The 24779-nt window shown below is 33.7% G+C and overlaps 2 protein-coding genes across 2 annotated transcripts; both read right to left on the bottom strand.

Annotated features, from left to right (window-relative positions):
- Positions 1-6583: 6583 nt before the first annotated feature.
- LOC125209544 lies at positions 6584-9956 on the bottom strand. Its single transcript, XM_048109146.1, has 5 exons — positions 9881-9956; positions 8771-9051; positions 8573-8699; positions 7146-7203; positions 6584-7069 (listed from the first exon to the last, which is right to left on the bottom strand). The coding sequence occupies exons 1-5, from the start codon at positions 9954-9956 to the stop codon at positions 6907-6909; spliced, it is 705 nt and encodes a 234-aa protein (XP_047965103.1). The 3' UTR covers positions 6584-6906.
- A 1757-nt stretch (positions 9957-11713) lies between these two features.
- Positions 11714-16287, bottom strand: LOC125211054 (putative ubiquitin-conjugating enzyme E2 38). The gene is made up of 9 exons (XM_048110731.1): positions 16032-16287; positions 15856-15958; positions 14333-14422; positions 13868-14189; positions 13168-13298; positions 13016-13079; positions 12709-12848; positions 12314-12625; positions 11714-12229 (listed from the first exon to the last, which is right to left on the bottom strand). The coding sequence occupies exons 1-9, from the start codon at positions 16076-16078 to the stop codon at positions 11960-11962; spliced, it is 1479 nt and encodes a 492-aa protein (XP_047966688.1). The 5' UTR covers positions 16079-16287; the 3' UTR covers positions 11714-11959.
- Positions 16288-24779: the final 8492 nt, after the last annotated feature.

Genomic DNA, 24779 nt, shown 5'->3' with positions numbered 1-24779 from the left:
TGATCATTAGGTACAGAAAACGAACCTGATTGCTTTTCAGGATCCTTGGATCCATTTGGACCAGCCTCGTTTTTCCCTTTTCCTCCACCCTTTCCAGACTTACAATCCTTCTTGAAGTGCCCGGATTTGCCACACTTCCAGCAAGTCAGTTTGGGCTTCTTATTCCCATCCTTACTGTAATTCCCTTGAAACTTCCGTTTGCCTTGAAACTTACGTTTCTCTTTACCAGCCTTTGAGGATTCACCCTCTTCCACCATGTTCACAGAAGAACCAACGATGTTTTTAGTATTACCAACAGAACTCTTTTCCATATCACGTATGGACTGTTCAATCTGGAAATCACTTCCAAGTTCGACCAAGTTCAATTCCTCCTTCTTGTGTTTCAGATTATTTTTAAAATCCTTCCAAGAAGGTGGCAGTTTATCAATAATACTAGAGACAGAAATGGATTCATCCATTTTCATATCATATTGGGAAAACTGTCCCAATATCCTCAACAACTCGTTGTATTGTTCCATGACAGGCCTCGAATCAACCATTTTATAGTTAATAAAATTACCAACAAGAAATTTCTTGCTAGAGGCATCTTCTGCCATATATTTGGCTTCGAGGGAATCCCACAATTCCTTAGCAGATTCAACATTTTGATACACATCAAACAGAGAATCAGACATACCGTTTAAGATGTGACCACGACATATGTAGTCATCGTTCTCCCACTTCATCCGCCTCCTCGTCTGTTCCAGAGTTTCATTTTCAACAGCCTCGGGCATGGGAGTACTCAGAACGTACACCACCTTGAGATTTGTCAGCATGAAGTGCATCTTCTTTTGCCAGCGTCTGAAATCCTGGCCAGCAAACTTATCCAACTTCGCGAAACCTTTCGCTCCTTCCTTCATCGTTTCTTTGTTCGACATATTTGATTTGATCTTTGTTAGGGAGATTCAAAATAGAGAACAGAAAAACGGATATCTGAAAGTCGTGCAAAATACTTTCAGATCAAATCAATTTCGGTGGTTCTACCAAAGTTATTTGATCGGATAAAATTCAGAAAGTGCGGAACCTTCTTATGTTTATTCGAGATAATGAACCAGAAGACTTGATCGGATTTTGAAGAGGATAAACCGATGCAGTTGTTGACGAAACAGTGCATCCGTTGGGATTTAACTGAAAATAACTGATTTTCAAAAAGGTTTTTCGGATGAATTTCTGAAACAGCAACTTCGTTGGAAATAAAAAATTTCAGCTCGACCCCAGCCAGGGGCTCTGCCCCTTGGACCCCGCTACCCGTGGGCGCTGCCCCCGGACCCCCGTTCATCTATTTAGGGGCTTCGCCCCTAATATCATAATGAATTCAAATAAGCGTGCACTCCGCACTTCCATACTTAAATGATGTATCATTATAACAATAACCGATCAATCAAGTTAATCCAATTACACTAAAATATCCAACATCTGTTGTGCACTTGGTGCAGACCCATAAATGGGTCCCATCGGTCTCCACGCGGGTGAAACATGTAGTGCATCATGATGCATGCTTGAGTTTTATGCTCAAGTCCGATCGGTCCACACGCGGTGGAAATAATTGTGCACCATGGTACATGCACAAATTATAATTGGTTATGTTTTGGGTCTGAGCGGTCCCCACGCGGGAGAAATAATCTATCTGTTAGATATAATTCTGAGTGAGTTATTTGTTTGTGCATCGCGATGCAAGCCCTATTTGGGTCCGATCAGTGTCCTCGCGTGGACAATATTTGTTTCTGATATTGTTCATGTACATGTGATTATTATGGAATAATCAATCTGCTACTGTCTGAAACCATGTATACTTAACAAGGGCTTTGTGTGGTGTTTGTGTGTATGGAATGAGACTAAGCTTAGTCTAAACCTTTTTGTCTGAAATCTGACATTAAACTTTTATGCAAATATTTGTGACTATTATCTTGAGTTTGAGCAATTAACCCTGGATTATATATGTACTCCATTGTTCTTCACAACTCAAATTCTTACAAATTTTCTTTTGCAGATTAGGTACTCATCGTTCAGTAACTGCACTCTCGTCAAGTTCTGATCTTTTGGGGTAAATCTTGATGCATAGCTAAGTAATATCGTAGAAGGCTTTTTGTATGAATATAAATAACTCCAGCTTATGTCACTAAGCAGACTTTTGTACTTGTATATAAACTCTATGCTTTTGCTACTCTAGAATTATAAATATATTTTGTTATAATAAAATCAGTAGATTGACTAGCATATGTGTGGGTGTATATATTATTTGGTTAAAAATATGTGCATAGGGAGAGAACGTGATATCACTTATTCGGTTAACCTAATAAACGAATGAGGGGTGTTACACAAATGACAAAAGGGAGATATGTGAATTAGAATAAAAGAGAATGAGTTAGTTAAAATAAGATATATAATATAAATAAAGGAAAAAGTACGACTAAAGATCAAAGAGGAAAAATCCAAATTGAATTATATGACCGTATATTTTTCAAATAGTGAGTACTTTTCGAGTCTTTAGAGAACATCAACTAATGTAGGATTTCCAAGAAGCGATTGTTAGGATTGGTATACTGAAAAACATATTTCGAGCTTGTTGCACGGATAGAATTTGCTTGTATACAATAAACTCTACAATCCACTTTTAACTCAAGACGAGAAGAAGTAATTTTATCGTATTGATATTTGTTTGTGCATTTATAAGATGTTTCTCAAACATTTAAATGTATAAGAAGCAAACAAGTCTGATTCTTTTGCATAGTAGACTGGTCGTGAACAATGTTCACAGAAGGTGACGCAGTCGGTCCTTTGTAGAAGAGAAATAGAATTTCACAACCTAGATAGGCTTTGGCTACCTATCGTGAAAGGTGCGGTGTCAGTCCGTATGTTTCCTTACCTTAGGAAATAAACGACACTGGTGTGGTATAGCACTGAAAGATCTAACAGTTGAGATAAGTCTTTCTTGCTATTTACTGAAAGACGAGGTCTCGGTGGTTGTTAGTTTTTAATCATTGTTGATATAACATTGAGCATGCGATATTGATTATGCACTACTTTGATTTATCAAATGGTGCGCATTTTTCGCAATCCAAGAATCCTGATATCTTGGATAGTGGTTATCAATGTCTAGAGGTGCTAGTATTGTTATTGCAATGAATCGTGTGCTGGGTGAGTCCAGTGTGATGATATCCTCAAGAGGTGTTCGAAAAAGATTATTTTATTCAGAAACCCGGCTGGTTGGAATTTATTTCACAATAATAAATAAAGATTTTGAACTAGACAACTCTTGGAAAAAGATATTAATTAATTAAATTCAAATAGCAGACTTAAATTAATTAATTGGTATTTATAACTTAAACACGGGAAATAATAAATTAAAGAGGTAAAGCCCGGGTTACTCGTAATTTGGGATTGGATGGGCAGTCAATATTATTATACTATAGTGGATGATAATAATATTCTATTTGGACTTGTATTAACTTGGGGCTCAATTTAATTAGTAAAAGTCCAACAGGTTTGGCCCAAATCCAACCACCATGGATCCCTAATCTGGTCCATCATAACTCTATATAAAGGAGACTAAATAGAAGACTAATTTAATGAATTTTCATCATTAATTTCGTGCTCCCTCTCTCCAGAGCAGATGGAATTTTCCTTTCCCTTCTGTTGGGAATTCTGTCTTCTGTTTAGTCAAGTCCTTTTCGATTCTGACAATCTTTGCCCACCCAAAGGTCATTATCTGAGTTCGGGATACAGATTAGAAGATTCATGGTCGAGTACGAAGATCTCATGTGGAGAAGGCGCAAGCAATCGTCGATTCTTCGGAGAATCTGTTCGGTAATTCTAAACCGTTGGAATTCATGAATTTGGGTTTTTATTCCTTATTTGTGAATCATATGTGTTCCAGCATGCAATTAATTGTTTAACATGTGGTTAATTGATCTCATAATCAGTCAAATAGATCTGTAGATCTGATTTATTTGTTTATGCATGTCTTCCGCTGTGCAAGGGGCACCAAACCCCAACATTGATGTCATATTAGAAATCTGAATACATAAATAAAAAAAACACCTCCATCTTGCTTTAAAGTCGACGAATGTAAATTAATGTTATTCATAATACATGAATTATGTTGATCAAGAACATCACTTATAATTATGAGACTTTGAACGGAACTACCAACATTGGCTACACACAAAAAAAAATATTGATAGGATCGAAGACAACGAAATATAATTAAATTAATAATTTGTAATTCAAATAAGAAACTTTTAAATAATAGTAACAAATAATGAATACCAAAATCTTGTTACTAAAATAAATGATTTTAAATAGGGTAATTCATCAAATCATAATATACTTAGAAAAATATTCATATAGTAATTAAATAAGGTTTTTTATGTAACATATTTCTTCTAAATATATTATGTTTATTTTTATAATTAATCTAACACGACACCATATTATCATTTGTCTACCTCAATATATTTATTTATTAATATTACAAATTTAATATTAAGCTTATATTGTCATAACTTCCACATATCACATTAAGAGTAGTATTTTTAATACTTTTTAGCATTGTATTTTTGTTAACCTTGTCATATCTATTTAATTTTATTTGTTATTTTACACAAAGAGTAAATATATTTACAGATAAGAATTAATTAAAATAACTATTGTAATATTATAAACAATTGAAAATATTATAAACAGGCACAAAAAGATATTTGTACTTCTCTCAACCCACTCTCAATGAAATATTTTATATTTTAGCAGATGATTGTATACTATTTTAATACTCGGATATGAGTGTAGTAGTATAAAATAAAAGAAATAACAAAAGAGGAGATGTGTGGATGAAATTGAATAAGACATACAAATAAAGAAAAAAATAATACTACTATTTATAAAAGAAAAAAAAAAGCAAATTATTTGATTGAATAAATAGTTCACCAGTTTAGGTAAAACGAATTTAAAAAAATCACAATTAATAAATTCATTTTCATCAAAATTAAATTCAATAGTACATGATAATATTTTGAAATTCGTACAAAAAAATAGAACTCAAAGTTATAAACAAAATTATCTTATCTAGTAGTAGAATAAATCAGAATCAACTCAATTATAACTATGAGTACTTCTAGTAATTTAAATATAAATATATTTATAAACTATATATCTTGAATATAAATATATATTTATAAGTAATTTCAACATATTTAATTAAACTAATATATTTACATATAAAATTGCATACTATTACACACAACAACAATTAATGTTATGCAATATTGTTCTTTGTTTGATAATGATAATAATTTTAGATTTTTGTCAGGAGAAAGACAAATATATTTCATTTAATTCCATGTTATCACTATCATTTAATTTTTTTTATCTATTATTAATAGTAAGAAATAAACAATTAAATATATGAATAAATTAGATCGTAGAAATTTAAAATTTTCCTTGAGAAGCCAAGATAAAAAAAATTGGATCATCCAATAATCACATCTTAGTTGACTACTTATTTTCTAATATTTAATTTCAGACAATGGAATAACTTGATATGCATGACCAAAGATTAAATGCAATTTTTGTATACGAAAAAATAAATTTCTTATTTCCACCATATATACATATAAAAAGTAAATTATCACTTAACATAAGTGATAATAGTTCATCACTTTAAATTTATACTACACTTTTGTGGGACGGAGGGAGTATAATTCTTTCATCAATTAAACACCTTTTCAGTTAAGTAAATATAGGATGAGATAAAGAATTATACTCCCTCCGTCCCACAAAAGATGTCATACTTGTGGGACGGCACAGGATTTTAGGAGGTTTTGTTTTGTGTGTTAAATGGAGAGAGAAAATATAATTTTTATATTCATGTGAGAGAGAACTTTTTCCAAAAAGAGAAATGTGACAACTTTTGTGGGACAAACTAAAAAGGAAAGTGTGACATCTTTTGTGGGACGGATGGAGTATAATTATGTTGTCATTTAGCTTGATTATTAATATGGAAATAAGTATTAAAATAAAGGATTTCGATTTTCCTTGTCATTATTATTTTAATACGTGATAATATATATTTCAATATTTTAAGAGTATTAAAAAATATAAGTAAGATTATTCAACTCTAATAAATTAAATCAAAGTTAATTCAATACTTATATAAATTTAATTAGTTAATGAAAAAGAATTTTAATTAAAAAAATATATATTTACAAAGCCTAATACATAAAAAATATAAAATACATAATAATAGGACCCAACACCTAAACTAGAACTCTATTTAAATAAAAATTTTATAATTACAAATTAATACTATTTAAATCTAAAATCCTCCAGATCCAACCCACTAAACGCACTTTATACCTAAAAAGGCTAGATTAAAGCCCAAATAATATGCGCATAAATTAATACTACCTCGTCCACGAAAATTTGTCCCATTTTTCCATTTCCGTCCGTCCCCCAAAATTTGTCACATTTCACTTTTACCATTTTTGGTAGTGGACCTCATATTCCACTAACTCATTCCTACTCACATTTTATTATAAAACTAATATATAAAAGTAGGACTCACAATCCACTAACTTTTTAAACTCACTTTTCATTACATTTCTTAAAACTCGTGCCCGGTCAAACCGGGACGAATTTTCGTGGACGGAGATAGTACTATAATCCTACAAACCCTACACAAATGTTCAGCCTCCATATCTCTTTCTCCTCTCTGTTCGTCCCTTTCTCTCACCTCAGCGGATATCATCTCCGCTCTTATGTCTCGCCTGTGCCGCCTCTCCGCCCGCTTCCTGCCAGCCTCGCCGCCTTCCGCCACCACGCAAAACCACACTTCAAATCCAGCGGCTCCACCACCAGCAGATGGGCTGATCATTGGACAACTTCCAATTCCATACGCCACAATTTCTGCACTGCCTCCCCCGCTTCCTGCTCTCCCGGAGCGCCTGCATTCCTTTTTCTTGGCGTCAATTCTCTTTCTCTTTCCTCTGATGTTCTTCTTCTCCGGCGGGTAAAGATCGGATCTTTAAAGTGGCTGCTGGAGATGCCATGTTAGGGAGGCTGAGAGGACGCCAGGGACGAATTTGACAGGAGGAAATCGGAGCTATCACCTGCACTGCCTACCCGCCGTTGTCGGAGCTATTGCCTGATTCCAAGAGCTCTGCAGTGCTGCTATCAACAATCAAAAATTAAAAAAAAATAGTCCACAACAATGCAATCATATTTGTCTGCCTATCTGTCTAACCTGTCTCCCTCTCTCTCATTGTTTAGAATCTGCATAATTTTATTACAAAATATAATAACAATTAAAAAAAAGTACTCCACATAAGCTTCTCATTTTCCCACCAAAAAGAATGTTATAGTAATTTTAACAGACTGCCACTTTTAAATAGTATAGATAGATATAAATATAGATTCTATATTAAAATTTGTGTTATTCACAAAGTGCCTTATTTTTCGTGGACGAGAGGGTATATCATTTTAGGTCCTCTTTTCATATATACCCAAAAATACCTTCTATGACAAAAATGTGAAAATATTATTTTTAGAGGATATTTTGGGTGAAAATTAGCATCAGTACTGAAAATGTGATTTATAAATATTAAAAATAATATAATACAAAGACCAGGTACTATTATGTATGTAAAGCCCCGACTTCTCCTATATCCTTTAGTTGTGTTTTCTTTTACAAATCAAATTCGTGATTTACAAAATAGAAGAAATGGAATTAAAGAAAATTGATATGTAATTATTGGGCCTATCAACTATTTTTCTTAGTCCAATCTTTTTTTTTTTAAATCCATTAATGGGAGCCAATCTCATGTGCTCTCTATTTTTATTTTAGAGCCCAATAAACTTTCCAATGCCACTCCCAATTACACGTGTCTTTCATAGAATCTACCAAATCCTTCCACCGCTTGAAAAATCTCTAGCAAAATGTATATCACCAACATCAAGCTATCATATATTCCCTCTCCCTCTGTTCCATTAGAAATGCAACATTTTTCTTTTTGGGTTGTCCATTAAAAATGAAATGTTTTCTAAAATAGAAATATCACTCTCTCTACTTTTTCCTTTCTTCTACTTTACTCTCTCTTCATCAACTCACAAAAAAACTGCATAAATTCCCGTGCCAAAAATTAAATGTTTCATATTTATAGGGACGGAGGGAGTATGTTTCTCTATACAAGTTATTCCCCAGTTTCACCGCATCTGAAAATTTGAGAGAAGAAAATAAGAGTTAGATATAGAAAAGGGTAGAGACCATTAGCTCCACAAGTGTTTTTCTTACGATTGCAAATCCTTTTCTCACAACAGGGTAAAATTTCTATCGGTTCTGTATCTATGTTTTATTTCCATAGCATACTTTTCATCATTGACGATAGTAAACTAATGAGAATTTAGTGCAAACATTAAAATCACTTGGAATAAGTTCAACCTTTGTTCTAGTAGAAGATGTTTTTGCCTCTTGAAACCAAATCAACTCCAATTTCTTGAGAACAACTCATAATTCACCAAAGTCATATAAGGGACAAACCAAGTAAGCACAAATTAAGAATCTTATCTCCAGAATAGGAATCCGCCGGAATTCCGGCGACTGAGTCTTGGCACGCCTTTGCTGACGGTGGCAGCCCCACACCCCGATTCGTCACTAATTTCACAACCTTCACAAATTAAATTCCAGGACTTTTAAATCCTTAGAAAATTAAAAAAAAGAACATAAATCAATCCTTGCCTTTAGGGAGTTCGGCGAAGAGGCGGCGACTGTGGTGGCTTCGGGGAGCTGCTCCGGAAGCGCGAGGCGCGGAGAAGAAGCGGCGAAGCCGCTGCCGGTGCATGCACAGCAGCGGGCAGATCGGGAGAGAGGGGGGCAGCGGCGGCGTGAACAGGTCCGAGAGAGGGAGTGATTAGGGGGGGAGACGGAGAAGAGAAAAGGGAAAGACGGAGGAGAGAAGAGGATGCCGCCGGAAGCGGAAGCGGCGGCGGTGGCAGGTAGAGAGTGGGAGGAGCTTCTCTCTCATCAAAGTAGGATTTGGGTTTGAATGGTGAGGGAGATGAAGTGGGTGATTATTGTGGGTTATTTTGATTTAATTGTTTGGGCTAACATTTTAACATTTTATTGACTTGGGCCAAGGGAGTGAGGAAACAAATATGAGCCCAACTCTTTAAAAATAACAATGGCTGCATTAAATTTTGGAAGGAGGCCCAATATCAAATTTAATTACTTGGACTGAAAATAAAGGGGAAGTCTTGGTCTAGTTTCGGAATTAGAACTTATTTGGAAGAAATTTAATTTCGGTAATCTAGCACGAGCCAAATTAATTATGGAATTTGACTAGTAGAAGGAGCATCAAGTAATATGAGTTTTAAAAATTCCTTAAAGATAAGTGAAATAAGAAAAGAAAATTAATTAGGAGGCATACATTCCTATTAAAGTCTAAGAAAATCTTGAAGCCTGATTAGTATTTTATACTATATTGTTTTGTCTTGAAAAAGGTTATCTCCGCAAGGTAAGGTGGGAACGAGAAAATCAAGTTAAGGAAATTAAACGAACGGGGTGGGCTTTCGAACTAAAGTATTTTAGTGAGCTTTCGGTTTAAAGTATGTTTATAGTTTTTATGAGAAGTATATTTTATGGGCTTTCTATTTAAGATATGATCTTATGAGGGGTTTCTGTTTACTATATAATTCAAGGATACTTTCAGTTATTTAAATTCATAGTATGTTTTGTCTTGCCTTATTTTTGTTTTTAGCATTACCTATCTATTTGTCTAGAAAGGGGAGCGTCCCTACTAGACCAGTTATGTTTAATCGAATTCGAGTCCTAGTAGAGCGAAAACCTTACTCGGATTAGTGTACACCAGGGGATCGTGAGCCATCCTTTGAGTTGGTCGGTCCAGTGACTTGAAATGTGGCCACATTCCCGGTTCACACAGGTTCAGCTATGGTATATGCTACAGGAAAATAGACTGGACAGTCATAGTTACAAAAGAAAAGAGTTTAGTGTACTTGGGCCTTTTTAAGATAATCCCCAAGCTCACTCAGTGATGGCTTGACAAAACCAGTTTTAATATAAAGTATATTTTGGCAATTGTTCACTGAGTATATCAAGTACTCAGTCATGCATATGTTTTAATAATGTGCAGGTTAAGCGGTGACGACAAAGGGCGGTGTTGAGCAGATGTGGCGATTGTGTTTCAGTAGTAAAATGCTCGGATGAATCGTGTCTCCATACACGTTGTCATTCTCTCTTGACTCTTCCGCTGCAATGCAAAAGTTGAACTTATGTTCTATTGTTTCATGCACTCTGATATGTTTTGATAGTTATTTCAAGATGATTCTATTATGTTTAGTTGTGCCAAGGTTCCCTTTTTCTTCCCGTTTCTTTAAATCCTCCCATTGTCACGGTAAGTCGCGTTTGCTATCCTTAGCAAAGTGCGGTCGTGACAATGTAGTTCACTCAATTTTATAACATATAGAGTGAACTACAAAAATGGTCCATAGACTATGGGTTTATCTCGCCCATAGTCTCTGGACTTTAAAAATATCGTCAGACATCCCTGAACTAAGGGTTTATCTCAAATTTGGTCCTTTTGCCATTTTTGATACGAAAATACCCTTTTGAGCATTTGGGCAATTCGGTCTTTTTACACTTTTAACATTTTAAATCTGATTGATTTAAATACCTTATTGATTTAAATAGAGGCGTTGGCATAGCTTATTGATTAAATATTAGACACTATCGTATATTGATTAAAACTAATAATTTTTATTATTTAATAATTTTAATAATTAATAAAATTAATTGATATTATTTTCAAATTAATCTGATATTATTTCATGTACTAAATCTGATATTATTTCCAAATTATCATTCTTTTTTCCATTTTTGTCATCCTTCAATTTCTTTCTTAATTTCAATATTAGAATTAATTTTATAAAATTAAATTTTAAAGTTAGATTTTTAAATATCAATAAGTTTTATTAATTAAAACTATTAATTCATGGACACTATAAATATTGATTAAAACTATTAATTTTTGTTATTTAATATAATATTCAACTGAATTGAATAAGTACAGAAAAATAATATTATTCACGATGGAAAAATAAGAGCTATATTCTATTTATATTATTCACGTACAAAAATAGAAATATTCCTCTATTTAAATCAATAAGGTATTTAAATCAATCAGATTTAAAATGTTAAAAGTGTAAAAAGACCAAATTGCCCAAATGCTCAAAAGGGTATTTTTGTATAAAAAAATGGCAAAAGGACCAAATTTGAGATAAACCCTTAGTCCAGAAATGTCTGGCGATATTTTTAAAATCCAGAGACTATGGACGAGATAAATCAATAGTCCAATGACCATTTTTATAGTTCCCTATAAGATATAAACTATCAAAATCAAAATATATTTGTGTGTCTGCCCCTATTCGACATAGACAATATAGTCCAATTCAATTTATAAGTGGATTAATCTCAAAATAATATATTATGAGTTTGAATCATCATATAAAAAATGAGGAACCATTTATTGATCCTTTTTCCTAATAAGATTCAAATCTAGAAAGCATATAATTTTCACACCGATTACTAGGATCTGTTAATATATAAGTCCCACAGAAAATTTGTTACCCCTAGTTAAAATTACAAAATATAAATAGGTCTAAAAACTGATCAAGTCGGATTCCATCATTCCAACATTATGCACCTAAACTGATCATAGTAATTTACAGAATGCTAAAATTATATATACACAATGTATTGTCTGTCAATATATAGACTTGTTACTAGAAAATTTCATGAGAAACCAAGTTATGTACTTCCCACAACGATGTAAGCAGATCGTGTCATGATTGCAAATTCTGATCTACGAAACAAGCTATAAACTCAATAAGGTGAAGGCCACACCAGATGTGGCTATTCCGTTTTACTACCTTTCTTGGCTGCAACTAGGAACTCCTGACAACCATCAGCTTCAATGTCCATAAATGTCTTTACCAGACGAGTGATGCACTGCCCCAGCGTCTCCTTGAACTGCTCCGAGCATCTTTTGTTGTCTTTGTCAGCATCATGAACGCCACCTCTGACAAGGCAGCCCACTTCAGCTCCGTTCAAGTAGGCCACACAGGACACCAGAATGTAACGTGCATGCTTGCGGAAATACCCCACCACAAAGTCCTCAAAGTGCTACAAGGGAAAGCAATGTAAGAGCATATCATGCATAACACACAAATGAAGCCGATTTTGCAAAGACGTATGAGCTAATCATACCTTGGGTGGCTTCTGCATGCTGTAAATCATTGTCTTCAAGGAATATATGAATGTGTTCTCATTATACGCTGAGGAGCTATCCTCCCCTCTTTTTGTTCCCATTTCCCCCTCATACCCAGGCTCATTAAAGTAGGGTTTTGCATTTAATATCAATCCTTGTATGGAGACCAACACTTGTAGTGCGGTTGACTGGTCTGGGATCCACTTCTCCTTTCTGCTCCCGCTCCATGTGTTCAGAAGGCTAAGGCACACTTTTCCAGAATTGTACAAGTTAGGATTGATTCGAAGACCACCTGAATGGTAATAGACTTCCTGCCAAAAATTGAGAGCAAGAAGTGAATCTTCAGCTCGATGGAGATAATAAACATGAGGGTCTAGGATCAAGAGAAACATACGGGTGGAATAGCAGGATATTTGCTGGGGAAGTAGACATCAAAGAAAAAGAGACCATCATGGTACGGTGTTCCTTCTGCCCCGATTATCACAGCTCTCAAAAGATCCATCCTTGATTCATAAGCCCTCACATATACCTCAGCTGGTGGACAAAGAGTAATTGAAGATTATGAATTCATAATGGGAAGACAGATGAGATGTGTGCTATGCCATAAGCATAGATCGGGGATGATTGATTGTTTCATCTTTTCCGTGTAAACCACTTTCACAGGCTGGTCATAAAATTCAAAATATACTCGTAAAACTCACCTGGCAAATTCTTTTCAAGAATCTTCCATTCTTCTTGTATTCTCTTTGCCCAGTTCTTTGATGCCTATACGACAGATCAAAGATATATTTATAAGTAGATTTTATGTCACAATTGACATGATTAAGTAAGTACTCATCAGACTCCCCCTCACCACTTCAGAACACTTTCTTGTGGAGTAGTGATGATCCGAGTGATCATGAACAGTGTCAAATTTTGCAAAATTGTCAAACTTATACACCATTTTGTCCACCACCTTCACTGGCCCTGTCCGCAGTGAACTCCCTGTTGAAAATGCAAACTTACATTATGAGCAGAATTTTAATCCCAAATCAAAATTAATTTACAGTTCATGAATTTTTAAGGACCCAAAAGAAGGTTCTAAATATCAGGCTTCCCGAACAGGTAAAAGTTTCCGACTCCAAGTGGCTTTCCTTTGATGGTATGTTTAGATGTCAATTATCAAATAGCTATTACTGACAAGTGCCAATCATTAAAAACATGGATGTATAGGGGGCAGCAAAACATTGTTTTAATTACTGGCATCAATAGTATGGATGCACAGGTTAGTTCCTTGTACTAGTAAAGGGTTCATTCCCATAACTACGAGTAAAACAATCCCTCAGAGTTGTGAACTCAGATTGGCTGTAGTGCCCAGGTCGAGGATGCCAGCTAACCTACAATAGGATCCATCACTTTTGAAAGTACGTTCGATTCATATTTGGTTGCCTACATCCTCTTTTTGTATGCCTGTCTGTGAACTGCTCAACATAGTTGAAGATCCTCTTTTTGGCAGTACTTCAACAACCATAGACATTCAGATAAGATCAAACTAGGAAAGATAAGTTGCAAACCTGAATGTGTTGAAGTGCTTGGGCCCTTGACTGGGATCTGTGTATCATTTTTAGGAGAACCCCGAAACCAGGGGACAGGCGCCTCAACTCCAGGTGGAAGCTCCATGTTATCAAAATGTGCTTCCAAATGATCATTGTCATCATAAATCATACCATCATAATCTGAATCCATCCACTCATCCTCTCCAAAGTATAAACTAGAGCTGAAATCATCTCCATAATCTTCTAATTCTTCAGCACCAACATTTGATGTTGCCATGTCATCTCCAGATTCTTCATCTGCTAAACCACTAGCACCAACAGAAGAATTCGAGAGGACTTTCTGTTGAGAAACAGAAATAAATTGTTTCAATAATATTTTCACCACTGAGGTAAAAAAAGAATTCAAAAGAGAATTATAAGTTGTTATTTCAACAGTAAAATTATAAAAGGGTAGCTATCTGGATAGCTATGGACTCAGAGTACCTTTCCTTTGGCACTTCCATCAACTTCACTATCCATCAAGGAAGCATCATCGCCATCTTCTAACATGTCAACATCTATTATTTCAGGAACCTTCAAGAAATTTGGAATGATAGGTTAATGGATGATGTAAGGTTACTTTCACAAAATCAGTTACCGGGGAAGGGAATATATAGACAAAGGTATTAGTATAAGCATACGCCGTGAGATTCGCATGAGTGTAGCAAGTTCATTAGGGGGGGGGGGGGTAAACAAAGTAGAAGAAAAATGGAAGATTTATACTGACATATACTAACATTCTTATATGAATGAGGGGGATTAGAGGACCCACAAGAAAACAGGTGGCAGCATTGATGCTTAAGATGATGAAGCTACATCAAAAATGAACCATATGAAACCAACAGTATGCTATTATAAACATCATACGCTACTATGAACTAAACACATTTTCCCTACCCAAGACGCTACTGAAATCAGTATGCACATTGACTTTGTGATGCATTAAAGGTTATACCAAGATGAATGAGAGTTCAACCCAAGAAAATTTAAAAATCACACAAAGGAAAAATTGCAAACGAACAGAGACTTGCAGGAAACTCAATTAAGATAACTTTTCTGTTACTTAGAAACTCCAACTCTACCACTTAAATAAGTAAAAGGAAATTTAAACATGACTTAGCCTAACACATTTGAGTTTTTCAATGTTTTTGTTAAGAAACAACATTACTTCCTTTTAAAATATTTCTCCATATTTTAACTGCTATGGGGCTGTAGAGATAATCTCCAACGTATCACAAAACTTTCAACTATAAAAAAACCAAAATAAAGTCCTTCTACAACTGTGCCCACAAATAGGATAACTAGAGAAACAAACAAGATACAGAGATCTCTAGTCTAAAATCATCTCTAACGTTGACTTTTGAGATTATTTCCCTTTACACAATCATCATAATATGCCAAACGGAGGTGCATTATAATATATTGTCGCTACTTTAAACCAAATTACCTACTTCAGTGACCAAGAAAATAGAGTGTCACTGAGAAACAGAAAGGGAATTACAAAAGTAGTACAAGTAACAGAGAAAATGTGCTACTTTCAAATATCCAGAAATCAGTTTTCAGAATCTTTTCATGTAGCTATAGGTTTTTCATATACAGCAAAACAATTGCAAAAGCACTTGTTTTGAAACAGGGGAATCAAGTTACCCTAAGACAAACCCATCCCTGTAATTTATTTCTTATAGGGGTGAAACCCATAACTACTTCAAAGTCCAATGCTTTGTTAGCAGTGTAGCATAAAACTACATTGGTGAATAATTCCGAAAATCAATTCGAACCAAGACCAAAGAAAATAAACATGATCTCAAAACTCAGAGTTCCATCTTACGAATAATTTCACCCGGCTGAACATTAATTCACTTGGATCGCAGAAAACACAATAACAATTATAAGAATAGATAAAAACAAAACCACTGACAGAAACGTATATAGAGACAATTTAAGAAGAAAAAGAAGAAATCTCCGACCTCTTGTTGGTTGGAGTAATTTGATTTAGAAGAGCGATCGATCGCCACGTCCACCTCTTTGCACGCTCCCGAAGAGCTTCCGCCATCCGAAAACGTCCTTTTCCTGCGCAATTGAAAATCTTGAATCATGCACGAACATCTCCACACACAGAATAAAAAGAAGCTTCGAAAAATACTTCGAATTGAGAGGGATGTATTGCGGAAACGCGGTGGCGGACTCCATGAGACAGATATACAAAAGCTAGGGCTGAAATTGTACTATTGTATTCCTGATTTAGGAGAATTTCCCATCATCGGAGTTGAGGTGTGAGGGTTCAATGTAATTCGCAGATTTTATGTAGACAAAGCTTACAAGAGAAGGAGAGAGAGAGAGAGAGAAGTGTATTCTTCGTCGGATTCGCGCCTACGAAGAGTTTTTGCAGGTACGGGTCGTCGTTTAATTGATTCCATATAATAATTAAAATTAATTATGATTTAAATAGTCGCAAATCTCGTGCTCCGCAAGCTTAAATTTTGATTTTCATATATATTTTCCTTCCCGTATTAAAATGCTGTTGCACTAAATAGGGAATCAGGTATACATGAAAATTTAAAATATTCATAAAATATGTTAGGGATTCACAGATATGGAATGGCCTCCCTTAATAAATTTGTAGTTTAACTAAAAGATAACTTTTTCGGTAAATATATAAACTTTTAATATTTTTTTCCAAACTTTTGAATTAAATATATGAATTTTTGGTTTTTCTTATTTTTTTCCTCCAAAAAAGATGATGTGTAGTATACTTGCAGATTTTTATTTAATTATTGGGATGTATTCATATTTTTTTTTAATTATTGTTCAACCTTCTCCCTAAATCTCAGCCCCACGATTTTGTGATCTGATGGCCGAGATATATGATCCTTTTATTAATAATATTATTATTTTAATTCAAAAAGGGCAGATTTGGTGAGAAATCAAGTCAGTTTCCTTCCATGATTTTTGTAACAGCCCGCCCTCCTAGAGTACAATAAATACGGCGGCTGCTACCCGAAACCGACTCAAAGAAGTAAACATAGGCTAGAGTTTCATTTAAAGAGTATTGACCAAAAGAATGGAAAGAGATATCAGAGTATTTAATGCAACAACTTAACCTAGAAGTTCAAAAGAGGGTAGTTATCATAAATGAGAATCAAAACCTTAAGAGTATGACATAGTATCCCAGACAAAATCACGAGAAAAGGGCTAAGGCCACAACCGAAAGTAAGATGCAATTATTCCAAAAAACATTCTAAAGTATATCAAAAATCCAGCGGAAAACGACCAAGAGAAAAGTATAGCTATGTATGAAGACACAACTATGCTTGAAGGTCAACATATCCTTTTTAATTCATTAATCTGCTCAACACCCGCCACCACTCGTCGTCATTCAACCTGCACATAAGGAAAACACATGCAAGGCTGAGTATTTTGAAATACTCAGTGAGCTCGTTGCCAAAACATTTTATAAGTTATGCCACACTTACCAAGTGAACTCGAGTTTTAAGCAGTTATAAAAGAATATCACGAGTATCACAAAATATATTTTCATAGACTGGCCAGTCAAAATAACCTCCCATTTTCTCATCAATTAACAATCATTCCATGGTGCGACGAAAGTGTGGCCACACTTTTCGCCCACGAGACCGGCCGACTAGCAAGGACGGCTCTCGATCCCATTGTGTACACAGCCTGGTAGGGCTTGCGGCCCATACTCAGACCCGAATTCGTATAAGCAGATCAGATATCACTTTAAAACAAACATAGGTATGGCATAACAGTTAAACCACCCTTATATCTCCCAACAACATTTAGATAAAATAAAAGAGAGTTTTTAGAGTAAAGCCCACCTCGATTGCTTAGTTTTCAAGTAGATTTGCTTTTCCGTTATCCGGCTTCGCAACCAAAGTTTCACCTTTTAATCACATAGGCACATATCACAAGTTAGGTTCGATACTATTCTTACTTATGCATGTCTCATTATTTTCCTCTTTCCCATCGACTCATCCTAAACTTCATAACTTATAATTCAAGTCACGCTTATCATACGTACATATATTCATTAGCATCTCAACCCTAGATCTATTATCATATGTCATGCAAAAGTATTTAGCCATCAAGCACACACTACACAACACACACTTCAACACACACACCCACACGCATAACACACACACACGACACACACACCTCACACACTCTCGGCACACACACACACACACACACACATGTTCCCATATCCCTTCTTATCCCTTTTTCACTCAATTAATATGCATGAAGGTCCAAGAGTACCGATTAAATCGGTTGGAAGAAAAAGAAAAGGGGTAGAAGAAGAATAAACATAACTCTTAAGCAAAAATACCTTTTTAGAGAAAATCAATCGGTAGAAAACAAGTATTAGTCTTGATTCTTCAAAGTTCTTGGATTATACTTCAATTTTCTTCTCAAAGGATGAAGGATTAATGGAGTAATGTAGAAGAAAAAAATTGAGAGAGTGTATGGGGGTGAGGGGGCCGAAAATTTGGGGTCTAGGGTTGGGGTGTTCTCTTATTTATAGTGCTCAACAAGATCTTTAGGTAATTAGGATAGAATATTTGGTAAGATCTCATTCTCCCAATTAAATAAATAAATGAAATAATATTGTGAAGTAGGGAAGAAGAATTAACAAAAATAGAAGATGGCAATATCTCCTAATTTTTGAAAATTAGGCTAGGTAATTAGCCATGGTTTTGTTTTTGGTATTTTTCCATATAGAATAAAATATCATGGAACAAAATAAAAATAAGGAAAATCCTCCATGAAACAAGGTAGGGGCCGATTTCTATGCCCTTTAAATAAGGCATGGATTTCTTGAATATTGACTAAAATAAAGTAAGGCAAGATCTCTTGAAGTATGGAAAGATTTGGTAGAATAATTAAATTCTAGGTATGGAAGGAAATCAAGTAAGGAATCAAATAAAATAAAACAATTCCTTCCTTCCCAAAAATAGTGATTTTCGAAAATCACTAGAAAAACAAGGGGCTCGATTTTTACATCTCTAAACAAGGAAATAATTGGCTCATGGAATTTAATTTGGATAAATATCCCAAGGGTTAAATAAATTCCGGAAAAATAGAAATTCTTCCTCCAAGGGGTCTAGGGTTCGAAAATTATAAGAATTAGGGTGACAAGTATTTATGGAAATTTTCTCTAATATTCTCACTCACCCATAAACAATTAAATTGCCACATAATCTCATATCTTAATATATCACATGCCACATCATTAAATTAAATAGTTTGACTTTTCAAACTTTCAACACAAACCCTAACTCAAATCGACCATATCAACTCGCGAAATAAAAGCATTCTCGATGCCACGTCATCAACAATTAATTCTAGGGCTCAAAAATTAGGGTTCTAAAATCCGGGATGTTACAATTTTTGTTATATATTGTTCCTAAATTCAAGGCTCCCATGATTTGATTTCCATAATTAATTATCTTAATCTACGCTACATCTTTCTACAATTAAATTTTTATAGCATATTATAATTAAATAGCACGTAAATCGCTGAAATTGAAAGCGTAGCAAATATTAATTTTTGAGATATACTAAATATTTTGTTTAATTTAGCAATCTATCATCAAAATTCGTTTTTGAATTTTTATAATTAAGTTTGCTGGTGAACAATTTAAGAATGATGTTATTAATATTATTATTATTATTGACGAATTAAGTTTGCCGGTGAACAATTTGAGAATGATTTTATTAATACTATTAATAAAATTATTATTTTGATTAATAATAATAATTATTATTATATTACATTCGTATATGTCTTTTAATAAGTAATGTAGATTTTTATTTGTTCGCTAAGGGTCAGAAGCTAAACTCATTCCCCAAGGGTTTAACAGTCCATAGGGCTATGGTGTAATACTAGCTCAGTAACACAACATTCTCCATGAAAAGGGAGTTAAAGTCATTCCTTAAGGTTCAATTATCCACTGGGCTAGGGTATAGTACTCCCAAGTTCTCGTATAGGACCTCAATTGCCTGAACTTAGTTCCTATCCCCTAGGGTTAAGCTATACCTGGGGCTAAGGCATAGTACCAACCCAAACATCAAGTTCGTATCTGACTTTGTGTTCGTTGAATTCATACTGATTATAATGTACAAATATAGAGATTTAATGTACGTGTCTTTTACATTATCTCATGTGTTGTCTACCTTATAATATTAACGCATGATTTACATTACTTTTAAGTATATTTACATTATCAAAATATTTACATTACTGATTGCTAAAGATTTACATTACTTTTAAGTATATTTACATTTTCAAAATATTGGGGCACCAACATATGTATGTTCAATAATAATGTGTGCTTTACATCAAGTAATGTAATGTTGGGATCCTCTCTATCCACATTATTAGATTATAAAGGTACATTATTTGATAGATAAATGTTAACTATTTTGATGTAAAATGTACATCACAACTCTTTTGCATCCCCAAAATCTATGTTTGATAATTTGAAAAGCATTATTTGTTTTCTATCATATTACAACAAACCCAAACAAAGAAAATCTATTACAAGCGGATTCCTCACTGTCATCGAATTCAACTCGGTACCTCTTTGTACCTATTCATAAACAGATACATTGATTAGCCAAAATGTTACATTGTTGATTAATTCAAATTAACATTACTACCAATAACAAATACTAATAATGTAACACATCAGTGCGAAATAATGTAAATATTTAATCAAACAATGTGTAAAGGCCTAATGTATGCATATTTACTGTAACCTTATGAAGCGGGTAAGGTAAGTAAAAAAGTGTATTAATGTGACACAACATTATATAAGACACAATAATGTAGCACATCGGTAGCGAATAATGTAAAAATTTGAGTAAATAATGTAAAAAAAAATTAAAAAAAAATGTAATCGCTCATACCATAACACAAAATAATGTAGCACATCAGTATAAAGTAATGTTAATATTGGGTTAAATAATGTGCATATGCCGTTTGAAAGAAGATGCGGATGACCATATAGAGCAGAAAATGTAACTCAAAATATTTACAAATGCAACATATCATACCATAACACAGAATAATGTAGTAACAAAACATTCGATTCCTTGTATTTTGGCTCCTGGCTCTCGTCACCATTTTTTAGAATTCCCTTCCTCTTTATTTTAGTACAGTAATGATGTATGCGTTTGGAAATTGATTCTCAATTTCATAGAAACACACAACTATGCACAACAAATGACCACATTAACTGTATCAAGATTCAATTTTAAAATTGAATCTTATAACAACCCATTCAATTAAAATCAAAACTAAATGGATTCATCAAAGAATTACTAAAACCTAAACTAAAATATAAAAAAAATCCCCGCAACTAGCCAACTAAAATCAGTTTCCTCAATGTTGAATCGACTACAAGTTGAGAAAATTAACTTATTACTGACCAAGGAGTAAGCAATTGTAAGATGTATGGTCGATCGTCAACACGCGTTGAGATGAAGAAAATCAGTATGCGAACTACTGAGAGTCGTCGTCGGGGATTGAATCGGCGTTGATTGGAGTTTTTCCGACTTCAAAGCGGCGGTTAAGGATTTTTTCGGAGGAGAAGCGAGGGTGAAGCGGAATGAGGAGAATGAGATTGATTTAATTTTCATATAATGGGGAATGTGTATCATCGCTGAAATAAATACCCCTAAAATCATGGAAATGTGGTTTTAAAACTGATTGACATTTGTTTGTGATTCCATTTCTACCCCTATAATGTACCAAATCGACCTAGTAATGTAACACTGACTATCACATCTCCTACAAATCTAATATGTCCAAAATCTTAATCTAATGGTTAATATTATGATGGAACTTAACACTATAGAGGCAATATGACCCTAATGTTCCCCTGCTTGCATATTATTATCTACCTGGCGAAAGGTGGCAAATCGAAATGACATGCTATTATTAGCCTATAAATATACGAACCTTCAGTATTTTCTGATTTTTCCCTTTACTTTCTTTTACTCCGATTTGAATAAATGAATAACGAGATTTTCTGTTTTTATACTAAAAAAAGGCAAATAAAATTAAGTTGGTTGGTGAATTGCACTAATTTGATCATTTTTTAAAAATTGTAATGTTTAGGTTTTTTAGACTATAATTTTTTTTTTAACTATATAGGACTATGAAAGGCAATTTTTAGAGATAATAATGTATTCCCTTCGTCCCTGAAAATTTGTCACGCTTCTTCTCTGCACTTGTTTTATAAAAATAATACTCTCTCCGTCACACTTTAGGAGTCCCGGTTTACTACTTTTAGGTGTCCCACTTTAGGAGTCCTGATTAGAATATTCCATAGTTGATAATATTAGAAACTGACTTCATAAAATTTGCAAACCAACCAATGGAGACTGTATACAACGCACTTGTTGTAATCATCACTTAGATATTTTGTATGGTTTTTGCATAATTATCACATAAGCAGATAAAACAGATAATCCACTTAAAATAGATAAACACCAAATAAACAGATAAGTCCATTTAATGCATGACATTTAAACACACATGATAATTATCGAAAATTATTTAATCTAGTCAAGGGAGAATCAATTAAATAATTAAGTTTTATCTTGGATAATAATTATCCAAATTCATTTAGGATTTATCAAGATAGAGTTAACTATCTAAATCCATTTAGGATTATTCTAGATTTTATTTCGATAAAATCAAATCCTACAATTCAAGATAACGTTGATCTAGGGTTATCATTATTTAAATCGTACTAGGATATTACTAGATTGAAACAATCTCATTATAATCCATAAGATAAAAATAAAAACCTATCAACCAAGATTTATACAAATCTTAATTCTATTTAGAATAGACATTCAGAATGTATCAAACATTACTTAGGATTTCTTAGATAAATAAATTTATCTAAATCCAATTAAATAAGGATTTTCTTATATATCATTAAAATCCTAATCTATCTAGGACATAAATCCAAAAGATAAGGATAACTTGGATTAATAGTTATTTTAATCCATCTAGGATTTGTCTTAATAGAATTAAATCTATTCAAATCCATACGATAAAATAAATTAATATAAATGTTTATCCTAATTCATCTAGAATTTATCTTGGAATAAATCCATAGAATAAGATAATATTATATTATAATTATTCAAATCTATCCAAGATTTATCTAGGAATAAATCCATATAAATCTATAAGATAAGAATCAAAATATTATATAATCACTATCCAAATCCATCTAAAATTTATCTAAAACTCATAGGATAAGAATAAAATAATATTATCATTATCAAAATCCAACTAGGATTTGTCTAGGGATGAATCTACATTAATCCATAGGATATAAATAAAAATTAGATTATCATTATCCAAATTTAACTAGGATTCATCTAGGAATTAAATCCCTACAAATTCATAAAATAAGGATAAAATCTATAATTAATCCATGATTTAATACAAAATCAAATCTTATATAATATATAAAATCCGCTAGATATATTCAAATCTTAATTCTAAATTAATCTTGAAAACTTTCCAAAAATAATTCAAAGGGTTAGGAAACCCTAATTTAAATTTGGAAAGCAAAGTCACGAGCGAGGCCATGTGAAGCCATCTCGAGTCTGGGAAATAGCCCACGAAGGGCTCCCACTCGAAATACAGCCGCAGCTCTCTTTTTCTATCATTTGTCAACAAACACATTAAAAATACCAAATGTATAACATATGCAATTTAAGAACATAATTTGCATGATTGGAATTTAAAACGAGTCAAATCTAGCCCTTAAAAACATGCAAAATCCGTGTTTGTCAATACCGTATGCTCAATGCAAACATATATTGATTAAGAAATAAATATTTATCAAGACCTCGTCTTTCAGTAGATTGCATAAAGACACGTCTTGTTGTTAGATCCGTTTAGTGCTATACCATACCAATGTCATCTTATTTCACTAAGGCTTAGAATTATGCGGATTGGCATTGCAACCTTTCACGATAGGTAGTCTAAGCCTATCTGGGTTGTGAAATTTTTCTTTTTCTTTGTTCAGAACTGACCGTGTTACCTTAAAGTGGACGTCGCCCACAACCGGTCTACTAAAACAAAGACTTAGACTTTGTTAATGTTTCTTATACATTTAAATATGTAAAATAACAACCATTAAATGTAAAACATAACAACATTATAACAAAAATAATCTGTTTTATTCAAGAGTTTTTACAGTATTCAATCACTCGAAGGTGATTTCCAGTATACAAACTCTAACATCCAAGGTAATATACGAGTTAGTAATGAAAGTGCCCTAATAAGCGTTGTTTGATTTGATTGCGTTAATTCATGCTTAATCTATTTCTTCCATATTTTGAGGCAATTACGACGTCTAGTCCTTGTGCAATCCGTGCGTCTATTTGTGTTTCTTTTGTGTTTTATTTGAGGACAACAAAGAGTTAAGTTTGTCCAAGTTGATACGCTCGAATTTTGCACTGTTTTAAGGCCACTATTTGGTCTGTTTTGAGTATCAAAGTTCCACCACATGTCTATCTATTATTTGCATATTTTTTATCTATTTTGGTATTTTGACGTGTTTTGTGAGAAATGTGCAAATTGGAGCCTAAAAAGATAGCAAAAAGTCAAAGATGGAAATCGAGAGTATTCAAGCCAGCCAGCGGTCCGCTGCCTCTCAGCCATCAATTGCTGATCATGTAGCGGTCCACTTTTGGAAAATGAGCTGAATAGAAGAACACGGGCAACGATCGCTGGGAAGTGCGTAGCGACCGCTCTCCGAGATCCAGCAGCTATGGAATAATTTACAGCGACCGCTGATCAAGAGACAGAAGCTTCGGGATGATTTGCAGCAGCCTG

The sequence above is a fragment of the Salvia hispanica genome, chromosome 3 (genome assembly GCF_023119035.1).
Source record: "Salvia hispanica cultivar TCC Black 2014 chromosome 3, UniMelb_Shisp_WGS_1.0, whole genome shotgun sequence".
NCBI classification, from domain to species: Eukaryota; Viridiplantae; Streptophyta; class Magnoliopsida; order Lamiales; family Lamiaceae; genus Salvia; species Salvia hispanica.
The sequence above is the reverse complement of the archived record's forward strand: the minus strand, read 5'-3'. Positions and strand labels throughout refer to the sequence as shown.